A 17332-nucleotide genomic window follows, 5' to 3' on the forward strand; every position below is an offset into this window, starting at 1 on the left:
CTTGGGCTTGGTGTGAATGACAACTTAAATGTTACTCACACTGTTTTCCAAATGTTTGAAAGCTATTCTTTTATTTGGCCCAGACCTGACAGCTATAAATGTTGCTCAGCATACTATTTCTCTGAGCTGAATGGGCTGGATGAGTAACAGCTGAGAGGATGATATTGTGGTCTATCTGAGCATGGCTGACTCCTCTGTCTCTGTGATACCTCTATCAATAAGGAACACAGGCATGTCAGAAGGCCTGCCACCTGTCTAGCTAGTCCGTGCACCCAGCTCCAACGACAACCAACATCTGGACACAGATGGTAAACACTAAACACACAAACGCACACACACGCACACACACACACACACACGCACACACGCACACACAGACAATGGTGCACGCATTTCTGTGACACTGAGAGACGTTATACTATATTTTTGGTTAACATAGTGATATACTGTATGACAACATATTTTCCATTTATCCTCAACCCATTTTAGATCCCCAGACTTTGATGAAATAGCTTATTATCTTAGGACTCATGTTTTGTTTAAAAAAAACATGTGAATTTGGATATCTAATAATTACAAATATGCATGCAGGTCCACAGTGTTTCATTTGACCCCATATACCAATACTTGGAAATAAACCATATGTATCCCCTTTGTTGTATCAACACACACACAAGGTTTGGGTTAAAGACTTTATGCCCAAAACAACTCACAATCCTGGAATGTTTTACGGCCACACAACAGCTTGCCGATATTTAGATTTAGTGTGTGTTACAATGTTATGAAATGTTGGATTATGGAACAGTGAGCTTTAGCTCATACGTCAGGACTGAAAAAAAACTAATTTCTATCAGAAACAGATGTAAATGAATCCAAAAGAGTCTGCAGGAAAGGTAAATATTATAAACCTCAGTGAAATCAAACCCAAATTTAATGAATGAGCTTTATTTGTAAATGTTGTTCCGTTTTCTTACTCTCGTGTTTTTTAATGGTCTGGCACACCAAGTTCACTGCAAACAAAGTCTGCCTGGGGCTTGGCAATAGAGAGATTGGATGGCGGGGGAGCTCGTCAGTATGAGTCAAATTTGTGTGTGTGCAGTAAGACCATGCATCAGGTCACCCACAGGCCTGGAGCCTCACACTGATTGACCGGCTCCCCCACCTCATACTCCCAAGCCAGTTTTGGTGATTGATTCCCACTCATAGTGCAGGAGATGAAGACTCTCCAGATACCTAGGGCCTCACAAACGGTGACCTGAAGGGGTTTCAGGGGAAAGGGAACCCTTTCCCAAGGCCCAGAGGAAAAACAAAAGCTGGATAAAGTGTGATGTGGAATACACACATGCAAGAGGAGTGGAGATGATGCAATATTGCTACGTGGGAGTTTGAGGGAACATGGGCACCATCTTAACATAATGCTTCACAACTTGGCACATAGACACACACACATACATACACACACGCATACACACACAGCTGCAAACATCAGCGCTGCTGCACATCAACCATCTCTCTGCATGTCACTTTGTGACAACCTGAGCAGAGCGGGAAAAATTATATGAAAATCAATGTTTTTCTAATTAACTTTGTAAATTTCCTGCTGAGCTATCAGACGTAGGGGCCTTACATGTCGTGCTGAGTTCAGTAATGAAATCAATTTGGTTCAAATTGTTACAGGTGACTTTTAATGAGTATCTATGGTACGCCCAGGGAAGGAGGGTCATGATATCTGTTTGTTATTTATGTATTTTGTCTTTTTTTTCTCAAGTGATGGATCACTTGCTGGAAAAAATATAGATGATTCTAGCCTGGAGGACTGGGCAGTTCTCCAAAATAAAGTGCCAGAATGTAAATCCTTATTTTTAGTGGGGAGGCTGTTTAACTGCGCGACTCTTGTGACCTAGTTTGTCAATTCGTTTTTATAAACACAATGTCTTTCTGTTGGCAATTCCTTCCTTTGCATTGTTGTACCTATATTCTCAGTGTGCAAATCATACCTACAGGAAATAGAAAATAGGATTAAACATAGCTGCTTTTGATAGACCTTTGGTATTCTCAATTTACTTTGCTTGCTCTCCTTCAATGGCCAGCTTCCCAGCCTAAGGAGCTCTTTAGGCTTTGCCTTATATAGAACACTAATGGAAGGCAGAGAACCCCCCCCCCCCCAGGACCCTTTAACGCCATTTCTGTTGGTCAGTTCACTCAGTAATCACATATTTTCACTGTACTCTAAGCACAATATCGTGAACGGTGGTGGCTAATTTATAAAAACGCACTGAAATGCAGAACCTGTTTTTTAAAGTTATTTAAGCTATAAAAACTAATTTATCCTCTATTACAAAGGTGGTGATATCCTTGAGCCATCGTTGCAGGACTATTTTGCATATTTAATAATAGTAATTCTGGCTGACAGCAGGAGACATGGGAAGCACAAGGGCAGCACATTTACTCAGAGAACCAATTCTCTATCTTCAGACCAAAATTGCGTTATTGTGGTTTTCCTAGCTGTTCACCCATTTCCTCTGTTTCATTTGGTTGTGTAACAGCATCTCCCCATGGGTTTCTTGGGTTGGGAAGTTATAGAGGAGTACATTCCTCCCGTTCCAACATGAAATGGGCTTTATCAGTAGCCTTCTATCCCAAGGCTGCGGCATGCAGAAAGCACATGGGACTCGGGGTAGAGACGCACCAAACAGACATCAAAGAGCGAGCACAAATGTAAGCAGATTGCTGGGTTGCCTCCTGTGGCCCCCTGTCTGGATCAAAATGTTTTGCTTCAACACACTACTTCAGTTGTGCTCCAACAAGCACTTACTTTCTGCGTCTACTTGAGAGGAAATAACTCTCAGAATAAGCAGGTGCTGTCGTCTGCATTTGTCGGTCACCAAGGGAAACTGGAGGGCTTCAGACTGGGGATGTAGATACAGCACCATTTGCAGACCATGAGTTGTCATAATGTATGTACGTGTTATCAATCATAAGTCCAATATAAAGTTGTCAGTATTGTTAGTAGTATTTAATTTGGATAAATAAATAAGATAAAATTTCATAGTGTGACTGGCTATTTTTCTAACACCCATTTCCTTTCATGTGCACTAATTTGGTGAAGATGACCAGCCAATAAGAGCGATTTCTCTCATCAGCAGCATCTGCTACCATTCAACATGCTCAATCAGCCAAAAAGCCACTGACGAGGGCTGGCCAGCGTCAGTGTGTGTGTGTTTGTGTGTGTGAGGCACACTGACTTGGGCCAACAGACACTCACCGGTGGCCCGACATTGTACGACAGCCAACAGTCCGCATGGTTTGTCAGGGGCCAGAGACAAGAAAAGCCTGCCAGCGAATTATGGCCTTCACACACCCACACCACTAACAGATCCCATGAACATGGGCAGGCAGGGCTGCAAAAGGTGCCTCCATTAATTCCTAAAAGCATTTAATTTGCATTAGTTTCAGAGACAATTGTTGTACTGTGAAACGGTCTCACCATGAGGCTTTTCCAGTGGATATTCTACCCAGTGAGTTTTCGAGACGTTGCTGATCTGCAAAATTTGTACCAATGATTCAAAATCACATGCTAAGCATATGTTAAAAAAAAGAGCAGCGGGACAGTGGAGAACTGTATAGAGAAATTTTACCTCGGACACATTTTGAATGCAGACAAAATGCTATTTCCATAATTCTGCATGTATTTGCTTGTGTATTAATTTTTCTTATCCACAAAGCCACTCAATCTCTATTCATTGGAAATTTGAATAAGTCAGGTCCGGAAAAATGTGTCTGGGACGGACTGTATTTTATTTGTATACATTCTCTAATGGCGTCATAGGCATGTCAGCTGGCTCTCATTTTATCATTGAGGTCCCCCCCCCCCCCCCCCCTCTTTCTCTCCCTCTCTGTTTTTCATCCCTGCCGCTTCTCTAGTTCTCAGTCTCAGCAAAGGAAAAGGGCTCTGGCAACCCCGTGACCCCAATCTCACTTGAGACAGATGAAACAGCCTCTCCTCCCACCCCCTACCCCCCTCTCCCGTCCTCCTCTCCATCCCCTATTTTCTTATAATGACGTCTTTGTGGCGGCAGCAAGGAACCATACGCTTCACAACTTTTTTGATGCACATAGGAGCGGCTGGGTGTATTATATCAGTGTGTGTGCGTGTGTGTGTGTGTGTGTGTGTGTGTGTGTGTGTGAGTAACATTTATCTTTGGGGTAAATATTGGTGTCAAATGCGGAGGTCACACTGATCACCAACAGGGACGCTGTAAAGAGAGCAATTATGTGCATTGCACCAAAACACAAAAGCACATTGGGTGTATGCATTACAGCGGCCCCTTATCAGAATTTTCTGTCTGTTGTTCATTATCAATACATCTCAACACTGCCATACATATGCTGTGTGTTTATTTGTGTATTCCCTGTGCCTCTTTCCCCACGATAATTTCCACGTCTCTCGCCGCTAGCTGGCGTTAGTACCCAGCTGCATGTACCATCAATGCATATTGGACGAAGAAAAGGCAATTTGGCTCTACCCAGCTCCCCACAGACCTGGGCCACTCTTACGCTGTCATTCGTCACTGTGCTTTTTTACTAACAAGGCTTGCACGCTGAGATTTTAACACATAACCCACTGAATTTGGTCGCTCCAGCGCTGCGGCCTCATGCACAGCTGTGATCAAGTGCTCAGTTCAGCTGCCTGGAAAACAGAATGCTGCGAGAAATAGTGACAGCTAGACAATGTGTTTTTTTTTTTTTTTGTATTCAGTTAGAGAATTTCTGTGATGTGTAATACTCCATTTCAGCCTGAAACTGGGCACTGACACTCAAGTGATAAACTGTTACTGAAAAGTGAGATATTCCTCATTGAGGCCAGGCATGGAGGAGTTAACGGCGCTCAGCTCCTTTCCTCTCCGCTTGATGACATCAGTATTGTCTCTGCATCCATGAAATTAATTTTTCTAATCTTAGTCAGCAGGAGCGGGGGAATTGGCACACATTAATATGGAACTCGTTCAGTATTCGCCCACTGCTGCAGTCTCTCCTCTCTTCGTTCTCCTTCCCCTTCTACTACCGTCCTATCTTTTCTTTTTCTTCCCTTTTGAAAAGGTAGACCCAAATGCCCTGGGTTTGGAAGCCTGAAATGCAGAGCTTTGTTCTGGGGACTGAGGCATCGCTGGGCCCCATAGCACTTGGGCTGTTTTGCTGCTCAGTATAAATACAATCATAAAAGACAAACCTTGCAGTCCCAGTAGACCAAGAAGCTCTGACTGCAATATGATGGTTCTTCAGAAACAGACAGAGTATAAATATGATAAGTTGACCATGCGGTATTCATCAACATTTGTTATTTTTCACAAATGTGCCTCACTAACTTTTTATCTAGCACACTTTTCTGATCTTAGGTAGAGGCCATATTGTAATAGAATGAACGCATGTCATGTGGATTTAGATGTACTAGAATAAAACAGTATTTCTTTTCCTTTGGACTGGAGGGCCCAGCAAAACCAAGTTCATGAAGCTGCAGAATCCTTTCAACCCATAATGCAGTAATACTGAACCTGGAATGGTTTGGCTTCGTAGTCCATTTGAATATATTTGTTTTTCAGTATTAATCCAATAGAGAATGGAAATCATCCAGTGAATTGTTCCTTCAAAGTTCAAACAATTTCTTCAGGAGATGTTAGCTTGTAGTTCATAAAGAACATATAAAAGAAAGACCACTTTATATCACAGAGTTTGTTTTATGAAGACGTTTCAAGTCAAGAAAGTCGGAAGATTTTAGTGGAAAATCATCTGTGTATCTGCAACTCCACTGTCACCGAGTGGCTGTCAAAGTAGATGCAACTTTATATACAGTCCTTCACTGTTGACTGCTGGTGTGTATGTGCATGTGTGTGTATGATAGAGTAGGAGGCAATAAATAAGTGTGTAATGTAAATGAGGGGCTGATGCAGTCAGGTGATTTGGTCATCGAGTGTGAAGGACAATATCCATGGAGACAAGTGTGTGAGTGTTTTTTCTCAGACAACAGCCATCCAATTTAATGAATTTTTAACACTGAAACCAACATCACAAATTGCTAATTGTTTTATGTATGATTGATACCAGCATGTGTCTTAGAACGGACGTATCAGTCCATTTTGTCTTTCTTGTGATTAGGAAGTCACTAATAATGACATTTCGGTGCTATTTTAAAACAATGGCAACATAAAAATACCTCACAGCAGTCACAATGCTCTTTTTGAGTAGAATAGTATACCCACATACTCAAAAATGAAAAAAAAAAATCTTAAAAGATAATTTCTCTGTTATTCCCAATAGGTTTTTTTTTTCATGTTTTGTTTTGTTTCATCTGTTATCTCTCTTGGTGCAAGCATGATTCTCTTTGTACCACATTCACATTTTCCCCCAAGTACAAACATTTTGCTGCAGTAAGAAAAAAAAAAAACGATTCAATTTGTCAAAAAGTGTCTTTTTTTAAGTGGCTGGTGACGAGAGGGAAATGGTGGCATACCTCAATAAAAAGACTGCAGTCGCCTGAAATCTTATTTAGTGGAACTTTTCATGAGGACAGATACAGTATGAGGATCTGTCTGGGGAGATGGACAATATGATTTTTTCTGTATGGACAGGCTGCAAGGTATATCTTGTGTAAAATGCAATGGTGTTTCGAATTGCTCTTTGTCATTCTACTGTCGCTGTTATTTTCAAGAGTTTGTCACAAAGTGTGTTACAAAGTTGAAATGAGATGAAAATGATCAGTGTGAGTCAGCGGATCCTGCAAATACAAACTGCATGTGTGTGTGTGTGTGTGTGTGTGTGTGTGTGTGTGTGTGTGTGTGTATTCGTGAGAGTAATCAAGCATTCCCTTCTCCATTCCCAAAACTCCGAAGTTGTGTTCTGTGGCCAATGCTGTCGAAGTGCAGCAGTTAACATTTTTGCAAGCGTGTGTGCACTTGGCAGCTGTGCAAGGGGATTTACTTGTGTTGCGCTCAATATTTGTGGCAATTGGAGGACCTCTCGAGATGGATTGGTTAACTGGATAGAGTTGGGGGGGGGGGGGGGGGTGAGTCCCATAGCACAAGTGGCACAGTGCCCTAGATTTTCACATATGTGACCTCCCCTTTTTCAACTCTGCCATTTATTGTTGGACCTGTGTGTATCGCTCATGTTGTATTCTGGCTGCAAGCATTAAAGGGGGCCACACTTTTCAGCTGGCTCCATCAAAAAGACTCCTACTCCACGAAACTCATGGCACCTAGTCAATTTTAATAATTGACAAAGTATAGCATCTTTGTCTCTTTATATTGCACAGTTCAGAGGAACAAATGGATTAAAGAAGTCTTGGTTGCGCACTGATTGATTACATCTGTTGCACAGTTAGGCTCTTTGGATGAATTATGTAATTAATCGTAGTTTTCATTCCAGAAGGATCCAATCTGCATCATATTATGCATGTTTAGCTTGGGAGTTCATTCAAGAGTATCAGATCATTTTTACAACTGTTGGCTGAGCACTTTAATTCCTGTCTAATGTGCTTTATTATGATACAAGCAGTCATTTTGTGGTATTGGGCATCAGTCTTGTCCTGTGCTTAAATAAAAGCATTTCATTTTAGCCCAATACACAGTGAGACTCTAGCCCTGGCAATGTGAGGGATTTTTCATGCATGGAGGAGGGTAACAAAGAACAATTACAGAACATTAATGGGAATACACAAGACACACTCAGCAAACAGCCCTCCAACCTCCTTCAATGGGTTATTAGACACAATTTGACAATGGCACCACTGCGCTCTGCAACTCATTATTTCAAATAACTTCAGCTTGACAAAGTAGATTTTGGCAACAATCAAAATTTGCAGTCAAATATCAACTTGAAAATTTGAGCAACTTATTTTGATGAATAATACACCAGACCAAGATAAATGAGGCTGGCAAGTCATTTAAGATCAATTGAACTAAAAATAAATCCATGACGCAGCTAATAATTGTAACCTTGTATACTACAAGGTTAAGATTGTATCATGCCCTCTGGAGGAAAGCCATTACCATAAAAACTTGAGGTTAGCTGGATTTATAAGATTCCCATTTTGAAAGATTTGTTGTGGAAATATCTGCCTTTTCACTGCTGTCCTGCACAAGGTCCCCTGGCAACAAGTGCATTTCAAACTCTTGTGTGTCTGAAAAGATCCCTGAACTTTTGTAAGCCTAGTCCCTCTGACTGTTGATGCGCAATCCCCTCGAAGACACCCCGTCATGTAGACCATGCTGCAAAGTAACTTTTAGAACCCCCGAGAGCACTTATTTCTCTCTGCCTTTCCTTATCCACCTCTGTCTTTGCGTGAACATACTCTCAAATGCTCTGTCTCTCCCTCCTATGAAACTATAAAATAGTTCAAGTTGCTCCACATACAGGCCTTTGTAGACCAAACTACTTAAAAGCCAGACTGCTGAACTGTCTCCGGTAACCTGTTGAATAAAATGCTTCCATCCCCTGACATGTCTACCTGATATTAGCTTAGCAATAAGTGGCTGTGGCAATTTCTTCCCTGTACCAGGCAAGGTGAAATTGAGTTGGGAAGGGGGGGCTGCTAGCAGGGAGACTTTTACAGAGGATGAGGGGTGAAAGAAGGTGTTAGAAACAGTAGGAGCAAAATGTCATAAATCACACATGATCCTACACAGGGGAGACAAAAGGGTAAAATCACAAGAAGAAAGAGGAAGAGAGAAGAACTACACATTATCTGGCAGACAGACAAACATGCCACCAAGGGTGATGGATTAGAGTTAGCCCATTCTACTGTACCAGGATTTTCTCACTGAGACCTCACACAACCTTGAAAATGGCATTGAAATACTTGCAATAAAATAAATCGATTCCTTCTCTTTCTGTCATTTTGACTGCTTTCTGCAACCGAGCTCCAGATATGCTGCTTCAGAGAGCTCCTCTTTTGACCACGCCGTTGTCAATTATTTCAATTTGGAAGAGCAAAAATTAAAACGTAACAATTGGTTCTTCAGTCTGCTATCAGTAAGCCATCTTCAGAAAGCAACAAGTGAGAAGGTTGTGATCATTGGCCCGGCATTGTGGGAGCAAAGCAATCAGACTTTACAGCAATCGTTACTTGTTGCCTCAAACCGCATTTCTGACACTTTTATTATCATTCTGCTCCTGAAACATAAACACAAGCGTCATGGTTTTAATTATTTATTTATTTTTCCCTTCCTCTGGGTAATTTTGTTCCCTGTGTCTTACCATAAATGTCTTTGCTTTCTTAATTCCATTTGAATTTCATTTATGGGTCGTGACCATTAATTTAAGGCTTTCTCTCAAGATGCAATTATAAAATAAATCAATAGTGGCTGTGGTTTGGAGTGCGTGCACGAAATGGACTTCTTTTCAGGGGTCCCTCTTGGCAGATGGTGGGTGAGTTCATTAAAGCTCTCACCCAATCACTTGCCACTAAGCAATGAATGTTAAGTGTTATCAAAGACAAAACTTGCAGACGCCATTAATCTTGCTCTCTCTCTTCTCCGCAGGTGTCCTCCATGGACTTCATGGCTATGAAGCGCTCACAGCTGTTCAGCATGGCCAATAATCCCTACTCCGCCCCACAGCAACAAGGAGGGGGATCTTACCCTTCCAGCCAGGCATACACATCACCCCCCTCACACCGATACCCAATGGGCATGCAGGGGAGGGGCCAGATGGGCATAGGAGGCATGCACTATCCTCAGCAGCAGGTATAACACTGTGAAACACTGAGTGAGTGCGAATATGAGGAAGTACACACTAGTGTGTCTCAGTATTCCTGCCACTTGACACGACGCCATTAGCGGCTGCACTCCAGATAATGCAGCAAGCGTATGTGAAATGTTATGATGAGATATTGGCTTCTTTTCAAGAAAGAGTTTCTCACTCCAGAGGTTTAACATGTTCGATTAGAGTCAGAACCTTAAATACCTGGCAGCAACATCTCACCCTGACATGGTGAGTGTCACTGTTATTCATCATTCAGGTTCTCCACAACTCCCACTGGATATATGTGTGTAACTGATGTTACGGCTTCATTTTTCCTAGATGGTGATTGTAAGATTAATCATGTATATATATCTGTATGTGTGGGAGTGCTCATGCAAGCATGTCATTCTCACTTAGTCTAGATACATATACACACATACTGTGGTGAGTGTGTTTTAATATATGTGTGTGAGTGTGTAATATATATATACATATTCTTTTTGGATGTGTTTCTAACATATATGCTCTTCCATAGTCAAACATAGTCTCTATGCAACACAATAGGTCTGTGTTGGAGACAATAGTGCTTCTGTCTGTTTTATTGAGTCTTAAGTAAATACTATTTGAGCTGGAAGGATGTCTGTTAGAGAGAGGAGAGAAAGTGTTTTAATCTGTGTGCACTGAATATATGAATTTGTATGTGCGATGCATGTGTTCCAAATATCCAGCAGAAAACAAATTTCATATAAGTGCGTGAATGCCAGTGTAATTTTGGTGCTGTGGTTTGTGGTGAAATAGCAACACTTGGCGCCCAGAGCACAGAATCCCCTGCTGTCACTGTCTGCCATAGGGAGGTTTGCTGTTGCTCTGGACTTGGACACCTCTCATAGGGGAGAATAAATTTCCAAATAAAGTAAGACCACAAAGAACAAGAGATGCAGAGAGAGCTGCGTAGTGCAGGGAATTAAGTTAAACTGATACTTCCTGTGTGGTCTGAAAAAAATCATGTATGTGCACTTGGGAGATTGTACTGCAAGTCTATGCATATGTAACCCACCTAAAGGCCACTAGGGGTGCTACACAGGTTGCGTTATTCAATAGAATGAATGAAGAAAGGAAGGAGGCTTATGTGCAGAAATAAGTCGCTTTATTAAGTTATAATTCTGGTAAAATTGTGCATTCATATGTTGATTTCTGATTAAAAGAAAAAAATGGAGATAATGAGGATAGAGAACCTATCAAGAAAGCAAAATAAGTGCAACCGGTTAGCTGTGGCTGTGACACCCCAGAGTAAATACTAAATATTGCCCTACTTCTCAGCCATAAACAAGCAACCTTTTTGATAATTCACTCCACACAAAACGTAACCAGATAACAAAGGCAAGTGTTATTCACTACACAGCAACAGGAACCAACTCACAAGGGTAATTACAACACACCAACAGGAGCCTAGTCACAGAGGTTATTCACGACACAGCAAGCAGGAGTCACAGCATAGACCAAACTAAAATTTAGAAATAAGAAGACAGAGAAATAAACACAATAATGAAGTGGAGGTTGTTTCACAATATAGCTGGAGCTACAGGACAGAATAGCGAGTACCTGATGGCCTACAGATTAACAAATACTAGACATCACTAGGTTGAAGGTTTTAAGTGTTATAACCTCAAAATAATGGTCGGAAAAACCGTTATCCCCCCACCCCCACGGTGTTGGGTCACCAACTGTGGCAACCGAAAGGGGTTTGAATGCTGGCCTGCTCGTGCCCGTCTTGGACATCTTGAGTTTCCAGGGAGCCGCTTTGACTTGATGCTGGTTCCCCTTGGATGACCTCTGCGCTGGAGCAACTGGTGGGAATTGGCGGCTGGTCCCCTGGTCTCACCTTGCGTTTCTGTATCACACATTCAGTTTTTACACAATAATATTGTGCACTCCTCAAAAGTATCCAGTGTAAACTGCACAACTTAACTCGGAAGTGTGCAAAATAATTCATCTCTGATTTTACTTAGGAAGATTGCTTTACCCATTGTGGGGAAGCAAATCTGCGCAAGCAATCTTTTTTGGCCTTATATTGATCTGTAAGAGATTGTTCCTAAGTCTGAGGAAACTATTACTGATGTTATGATGGACAAATATCTCTATGTTAAAGTTTTTTTTATTACATTAAGGATTTAGGGAATTCTTAACCCTTATCATGAAATCAAGTCAGCAAAAAAAGGTTAGAGTTTAACAGTTGGAATTACATGTATAAAAAATGTTTTCAGTGTGTGATAATTATGACCTCTAACCTTGGCATTCATTATCCCATGCTGTAGATCCAATGGTGTCAATACAGGCTACTATTATGGAGACTGCTCAGGTGCTCTGCGTTGCTGAAGACACAGTTGGGAGTTAGCAGGGGAATATAGGTTTAGATGCCTGGAGTGATACATTAGGGCAGTGCATAAAGACTAATGGCAATTCATAAGGATGAACAGTCACTCTCATGCCCAGATATACATTCTCACTGCTGTTTAGTGATGGAATCCTCAGGCGCATTACATAGGGGAGGCTTAGCATAGGGTAGCAATCACAGTGTAGTGCTATGGAATGTAATTAGTTCAAATAGAATTAGTTGTTCACTCTGGCTATAGCCATGGGAACTGCACTTCTAAAGTTTCTAATTATCTGGCTTTAAAAGCAGCACCACCGCATTGCCTATCTGCACCCAGTGAAATCTAGCTCACAGTAATGAGTTTGGAGGAGTAGGTTTAATTCCGCATACTCAGATGAGGGTAATGAGCCTCACCTACAGAAAAGTGGTCAAAAGTTTTCAGGGAGGGACGAAAAAAAGAAAAGCATGCTCCAGATTTGTAAGCTATATACCAATTCTTGACATGATTATCAATCACTTATCAAAAAAGTAGCAAAGCAGGGAAGATTGACTTTATTAAAGAAAGCCGTGTGAGGAAGATGGAGGAGAACTCAGCCATCATGGCCTCCTTTTTTAACCTCAGATGTTGCAGAATCAGAATTAGCTAACATGAAGAACCTCACTGTCTTGACTGCGGCTGCATCAGCAAGAGGGATTATGGGTGATGTAAGACACAGCATGCACAAACCCCCATGATGCTTTGCACTTCAGGGCAGAGAACTCAGCTTGTCACAACCAGGCATGCTGGGAGGTTGCCAGGCAACGTGACGTCAACAAAGATTCATGTCTATGTCTGATTTTACCGGCAAATACACCCTTGTGACGCAGACAAACAAAAGGTCCCTTTTGCTGGATTGTCATTTTAATTAAGGGCTGCTAAAATTGAGCCACACTATGACTAGACCTTTAGGGCATCTTTGGAGAGTTTAGGTGTTGACGCCCCCCTTTGTCTTTTTACATGAGGGGTCTTGGGAACTCAAGCGTCAATGTCACCTTTGCACCAGCTAGGATATGCTGTGTGTGTGTGTGTGTGTGCGCGCGCGCGTGTGTGTGTGTGCGCGCGTGTGTGTGTGCATGCATCAGTGCGTGCGCGCACGCGCGTGATAGTACTTTTTGTATAAACACTACTTATTTGCGTTTAACCTGATAAGGTCACTGGGGTTTCCTATTTAAATTTAAAGGTACAAGTATCCAGCCTGACCCAGGCAAACTGCTTTGGTCTTCCTCAGTTAATTTTCCCATTTTCAGTGGGTAGCAACAAGAGCCGTGGACCAAACAGTACTGTGAACACAACCTGGTGAAAGCTATTTAGAATAAAAAATAGATGTAGAATAAATCATCATGCTTTGTTTCTTAGTTGTCATTAACCAGACAACGTGTCAAAACCACACTGAGATAACTGCTTATGATTGCCGTGGCAGAGTAAAGCTGTTGGAAGTCATTCAGAACAGGGGAGGGGTGGCTGGTCTGGAGTGAAACGAAACTGGGATCATCTGATTTTTTTTTTTTGTTCAGCCAAACTATGTTTTCTATTTTTGGTTTGTTTGTTTGCTGATTTACCACTGATCATTTTATTCTGCTTAAAATACACAAGTATCCTTACTTTATATGTATAGGCCAATTTTCAGCTTGCATATTATACAAGAATCTTTCCCATGATTTACGTGAACGCCACAATCTTAATCTGGTCGTTCACAGCAGAAGGGTTATTAGTGCACATGTTAACGTACTTGCAGTTCGTTTGTAACCCGCAGGCTAAGGCTGACACCAGGTTGAGTCATCCTTTCTGGGGGATCTCATTTACCCGTTCAAGACTCTGAGCTTAGCATCTGGGGTTCTTTTTGTCTCTCACACACGAGCACGAGCAAGTGCTGGATATATACTTCGACACATTTGGACTTGATGGCCATAAATGTCCTGGCACACGAGCTCCGTGACTAGCTATTAAACACTCCACTCGTTATTTTCTATTCCATAATCCATTCATGAGAGGTTTGCATTGATACAGATCTCACTCTTGAGGATGAAGTAGAAGATGGAGGTGGGTGTCTTGGGGATGACAGGCCGCCTGAGAGAAGAGTCTGTTTGGGAAGAGGAATGAAAAAATAAAAATAAAAATAAAAAAAACTGGCAATTCCAAGCATAATTTCCTGTGATGTCAAAGTTGGCAGATGGAGAGGAAAAGGAATTTGAAGGAAACATTAGCGTTTGATGCGAAAAGGGGAGTGAGGGGTGATGGAGTGGCAGAAAGAGCAGGATGAAAAAAGATATGGGAAATGAAAGAATGAAGGACGGAAGGAGTTCGAGCGTGGATGGGGTTCAGTGTGTCAGTGATTCAGGCAGAAACAATTACCAACGTTTGCTGTTTGTTTCTTATACTCCCGCTCAGCTTCATGGAAGCCAAGCATTTCAGTTTAAGACGACCAGCTGCCTGTTTGGTTCAAGCAAACCCTTTCAGCCTCTTACACCTCAAATCCATCTGGTGTTTGTATTTTTTTCAAAGCTCTTCACTCGCTAATTTAGGATAGATAGAAGTGCGGAAAAAAGAAAGAAAAACCCACAATCTTTACCAAGAAGGTTTGTAAACCAGACTACAGCCAAGGCATCAAGTAGCCTCTTTTGTTCTTGTGTTCATGTGAGCCAGTGGAGCAATGAAATAGTTATACCCCCTGTTTCTGTGTGTCTATTTTTTGGAAAATGGAAGTATGATGCCTAACAGTGGTCCCCAATCCCCAGCCCTTGCAACTCTTTTGGAGATAAAGAACATAGATAATGATAACTTCATGAATAACTACAAATAATTGAGGGGGCTTTTTTATGTAGACCAGAAGGAAAAGAAATGGAATGAATAGAATCAGTCAGGAGTCCACTTATAAAGCCATTATTGTAATGTTATAATCAAGAGTTTTTCCTGCTTGCCCAATTTAAAAAGAAAAATAATCAATGGCTTTGAGAACATATTATTTCACTGCTTCCCATCTTGGTTTTCTTGCTTTTGGATTAAATAACGATGGTAGAACAGTGTAAGCTTCATGCAGAATGTTTTGAATATTATCGCAAACATCATCTGGCAGGCTCTCTGGTCCAATGAGGACTCTTAATTTGCGCTTTATTAATAGCGGTGTGCCGAAAGGTCAGTTAGTTAAACCTTAAAATCCATTCTTCCAATCATTGTCTGTGAGGGAAATGCACCACATTTGGTCCGCAGGTGTCTAATTATTGAGATTTAGATCCAGGCTGATCCAAACAGAGGCTGTAGACTGATTTTATTGTTGCTTCAAGAGGTCTCTGTTTTCTCTTGCTAATGAACGGATTATATTCTTCTAAAGTTCATGATCACAGAAGACATTTTTACCAATCATTACAGGAAAACAAAATAATGATAACAATGGTCCCTGTTTCATTTAGAGTGTCGTGGGCCCTGCTGGCTAAGTGGAATTGTAGGAGCACTATGCAGAATGAGCCCACCGTGGCTGTGGCTGCAGGGCTTTTTTCCCTTTTTGATTTTGAGTCATTTTCCTTTACCAAGAGGATGCTAGAAATCCTCTTTAAATATAAAAGGTACCGTCAGATCCAAAAACAAACAAGTGGGTTATCCCGCCTTAGATTATATACGCCAGGTTTTCATTGAAAAGCTAAGAGACAAAAATCACACATCTGCACCTAATGGTAGTTAAGGTTTGTTCTAAATATACCTGTTTGTTATAGTTCCAGTGAAAGACTGGGATTTTGCTCTGAAAGGAAAAGCTTGGAAACCCTTGTCTGTCTAAACATCATCTTGTGCAATATTGACTGAAGGGAGTTAGATGGGTAATTTATGACATTGATTGGGCCTTGGCGAGGGGAGGGATTCTCAGTAGTGGATAGAGCGAGGGCCACTTGGAAGCACTTAGGGGCCCTGGCTGCTGAGGTTGTCTCTAGGGTTAATGCAGCCAGCACTGCTGGCTCTTATGGATGGCTGGGAAGCCCTAATAAATCAGCCCCTCTGCCAGGAATGATGGAGGAAGAGGAGGGGTATGGGACAAAGGGGACCACTCATGCCATTTTTGAAAGGCTGTTGAAACACTGGATGAGCCCTGTTCAGAGTACACATCTCATCCGCCCAGAAACAGATCTGTCCATGCAATGCACTTGTGCTTATTTCCTTTACAACTCCGGACAAGCACTCCAGGCCAGCCCATGGGAGCCTGGGCATTTTCGTCTCACAATTAAAGCATGCATTAGGGGCAACTACGGGGGGTTGAAAGAGAAGAGAGGAAAGGGGACAATGATGTGGAAAGGCTGATTAATTAAAGGTTCCTCTCTAGCTCCAGAATAGATGAAGTTTCAGGATCAATTAATTAGCAAGCTAGCCTACGCACATCATTGGCTCTAATAGCCTGCTCTCATTTGTAACATTTATTACCTGTTACCGTGGAGTGGCTCTTAGCCAATCAGATGCCATGTGGAGAGGATGCTGTATGACCATTAAGCAGGGGGGCTGGAGAGGGGAATGGCGGTGAGATCTCTGAATTGGGAAGGGGTGAGCCTTCACAAATCACAATGATAAGATGAAGTTTAGTAAGCACTATTTGAGGGGAAATAACCAAACAATGCAAAAACAGCTCTACCCAGCCACTCAACGACCGAGGAGGGTTCACACGGTGGAGTTTATAAACCCTAAATTGTGATACATACCTGTATGATAAAAGCATGGGTGGTGATGTTTTTTTTCTTGTCAACCATCAGTTAAGTTACAACCTGAGATGTCTATATTTGTGATCAGAACTGCAAACGGCATCATTCTCACACACTCTGGCACCGTGAGTGAGGGAATGTGATATAATTTATTTTTAAATGCGGAGAGAAATGTTGAATATTTTTGAAAGCTCCCAGTTCTGTCGTGGCGCTCTATACATGTCTATTGATAAGATAAAAGAGCAAAGAGATGAAAGCAGACTGAAATGGAGGGAGCGAGGAGGAAAAGGGGGGGAAATAAAGGGATGCATTAGATCTTTGCAGAGTTACAAGGGAATTGGTTGCTGCTCTAATTGTCTAAAAGCAAATTTATCTGAGTTTTCATAAAGGGGACACAGTTTTACACAGGTCAATTCTGCCAACATCTCAGGTACTTCTTCTTCTCCTTTCGGCTTTTCCCTTCAGGGATCGCCACAGAGAATCAACCTTCTCCATCTAACCCTA

The 17332-nt window shown here is 41.7% G+C and overlaps 1 protein-coding gene across 4 annotated transcripts in view; it reads left to right on the plus strand.

The window, feature by feature from the left end:
• The window catches only part of LOC147237371 (AT-rich interactive domain-containing protein 1B-like), a 186448-nt gene that overhangs the window by 21207 nt on the left and 147909 nt on the right, over nt 1-17332 (plus strand). For all 4 annotated transcript variants that reach the window (XM_086148124.1, XM_086148097.1, XM_086148114.1 and 1 more), the window contains exon 2: nt 9537-9740. In XM_086148124.1, the coding sequence (XP_086004250.1) occupies nt 9537-9740 (204 nt within the window). The remainder of the gene's footprint in view (nt 1-9536; nt 9741-17332) is intronic.

This window comes from Fistularia commersonii, chromosome 1, assembly GCF_037954325.1.
Source record: "Fistularia commersonii isolate RoL2024-O1a breed Wild chromosome 1, RoL_Fcom_v1.0, whole genome shotgun sequence".
Classification (NCBI taxonomy): Eukaryota; Metazoa; Chordata; class Actinopteri; order Syngnathiformes; family Fistulariidae; genus Fistularia; species Fistularia commersonii.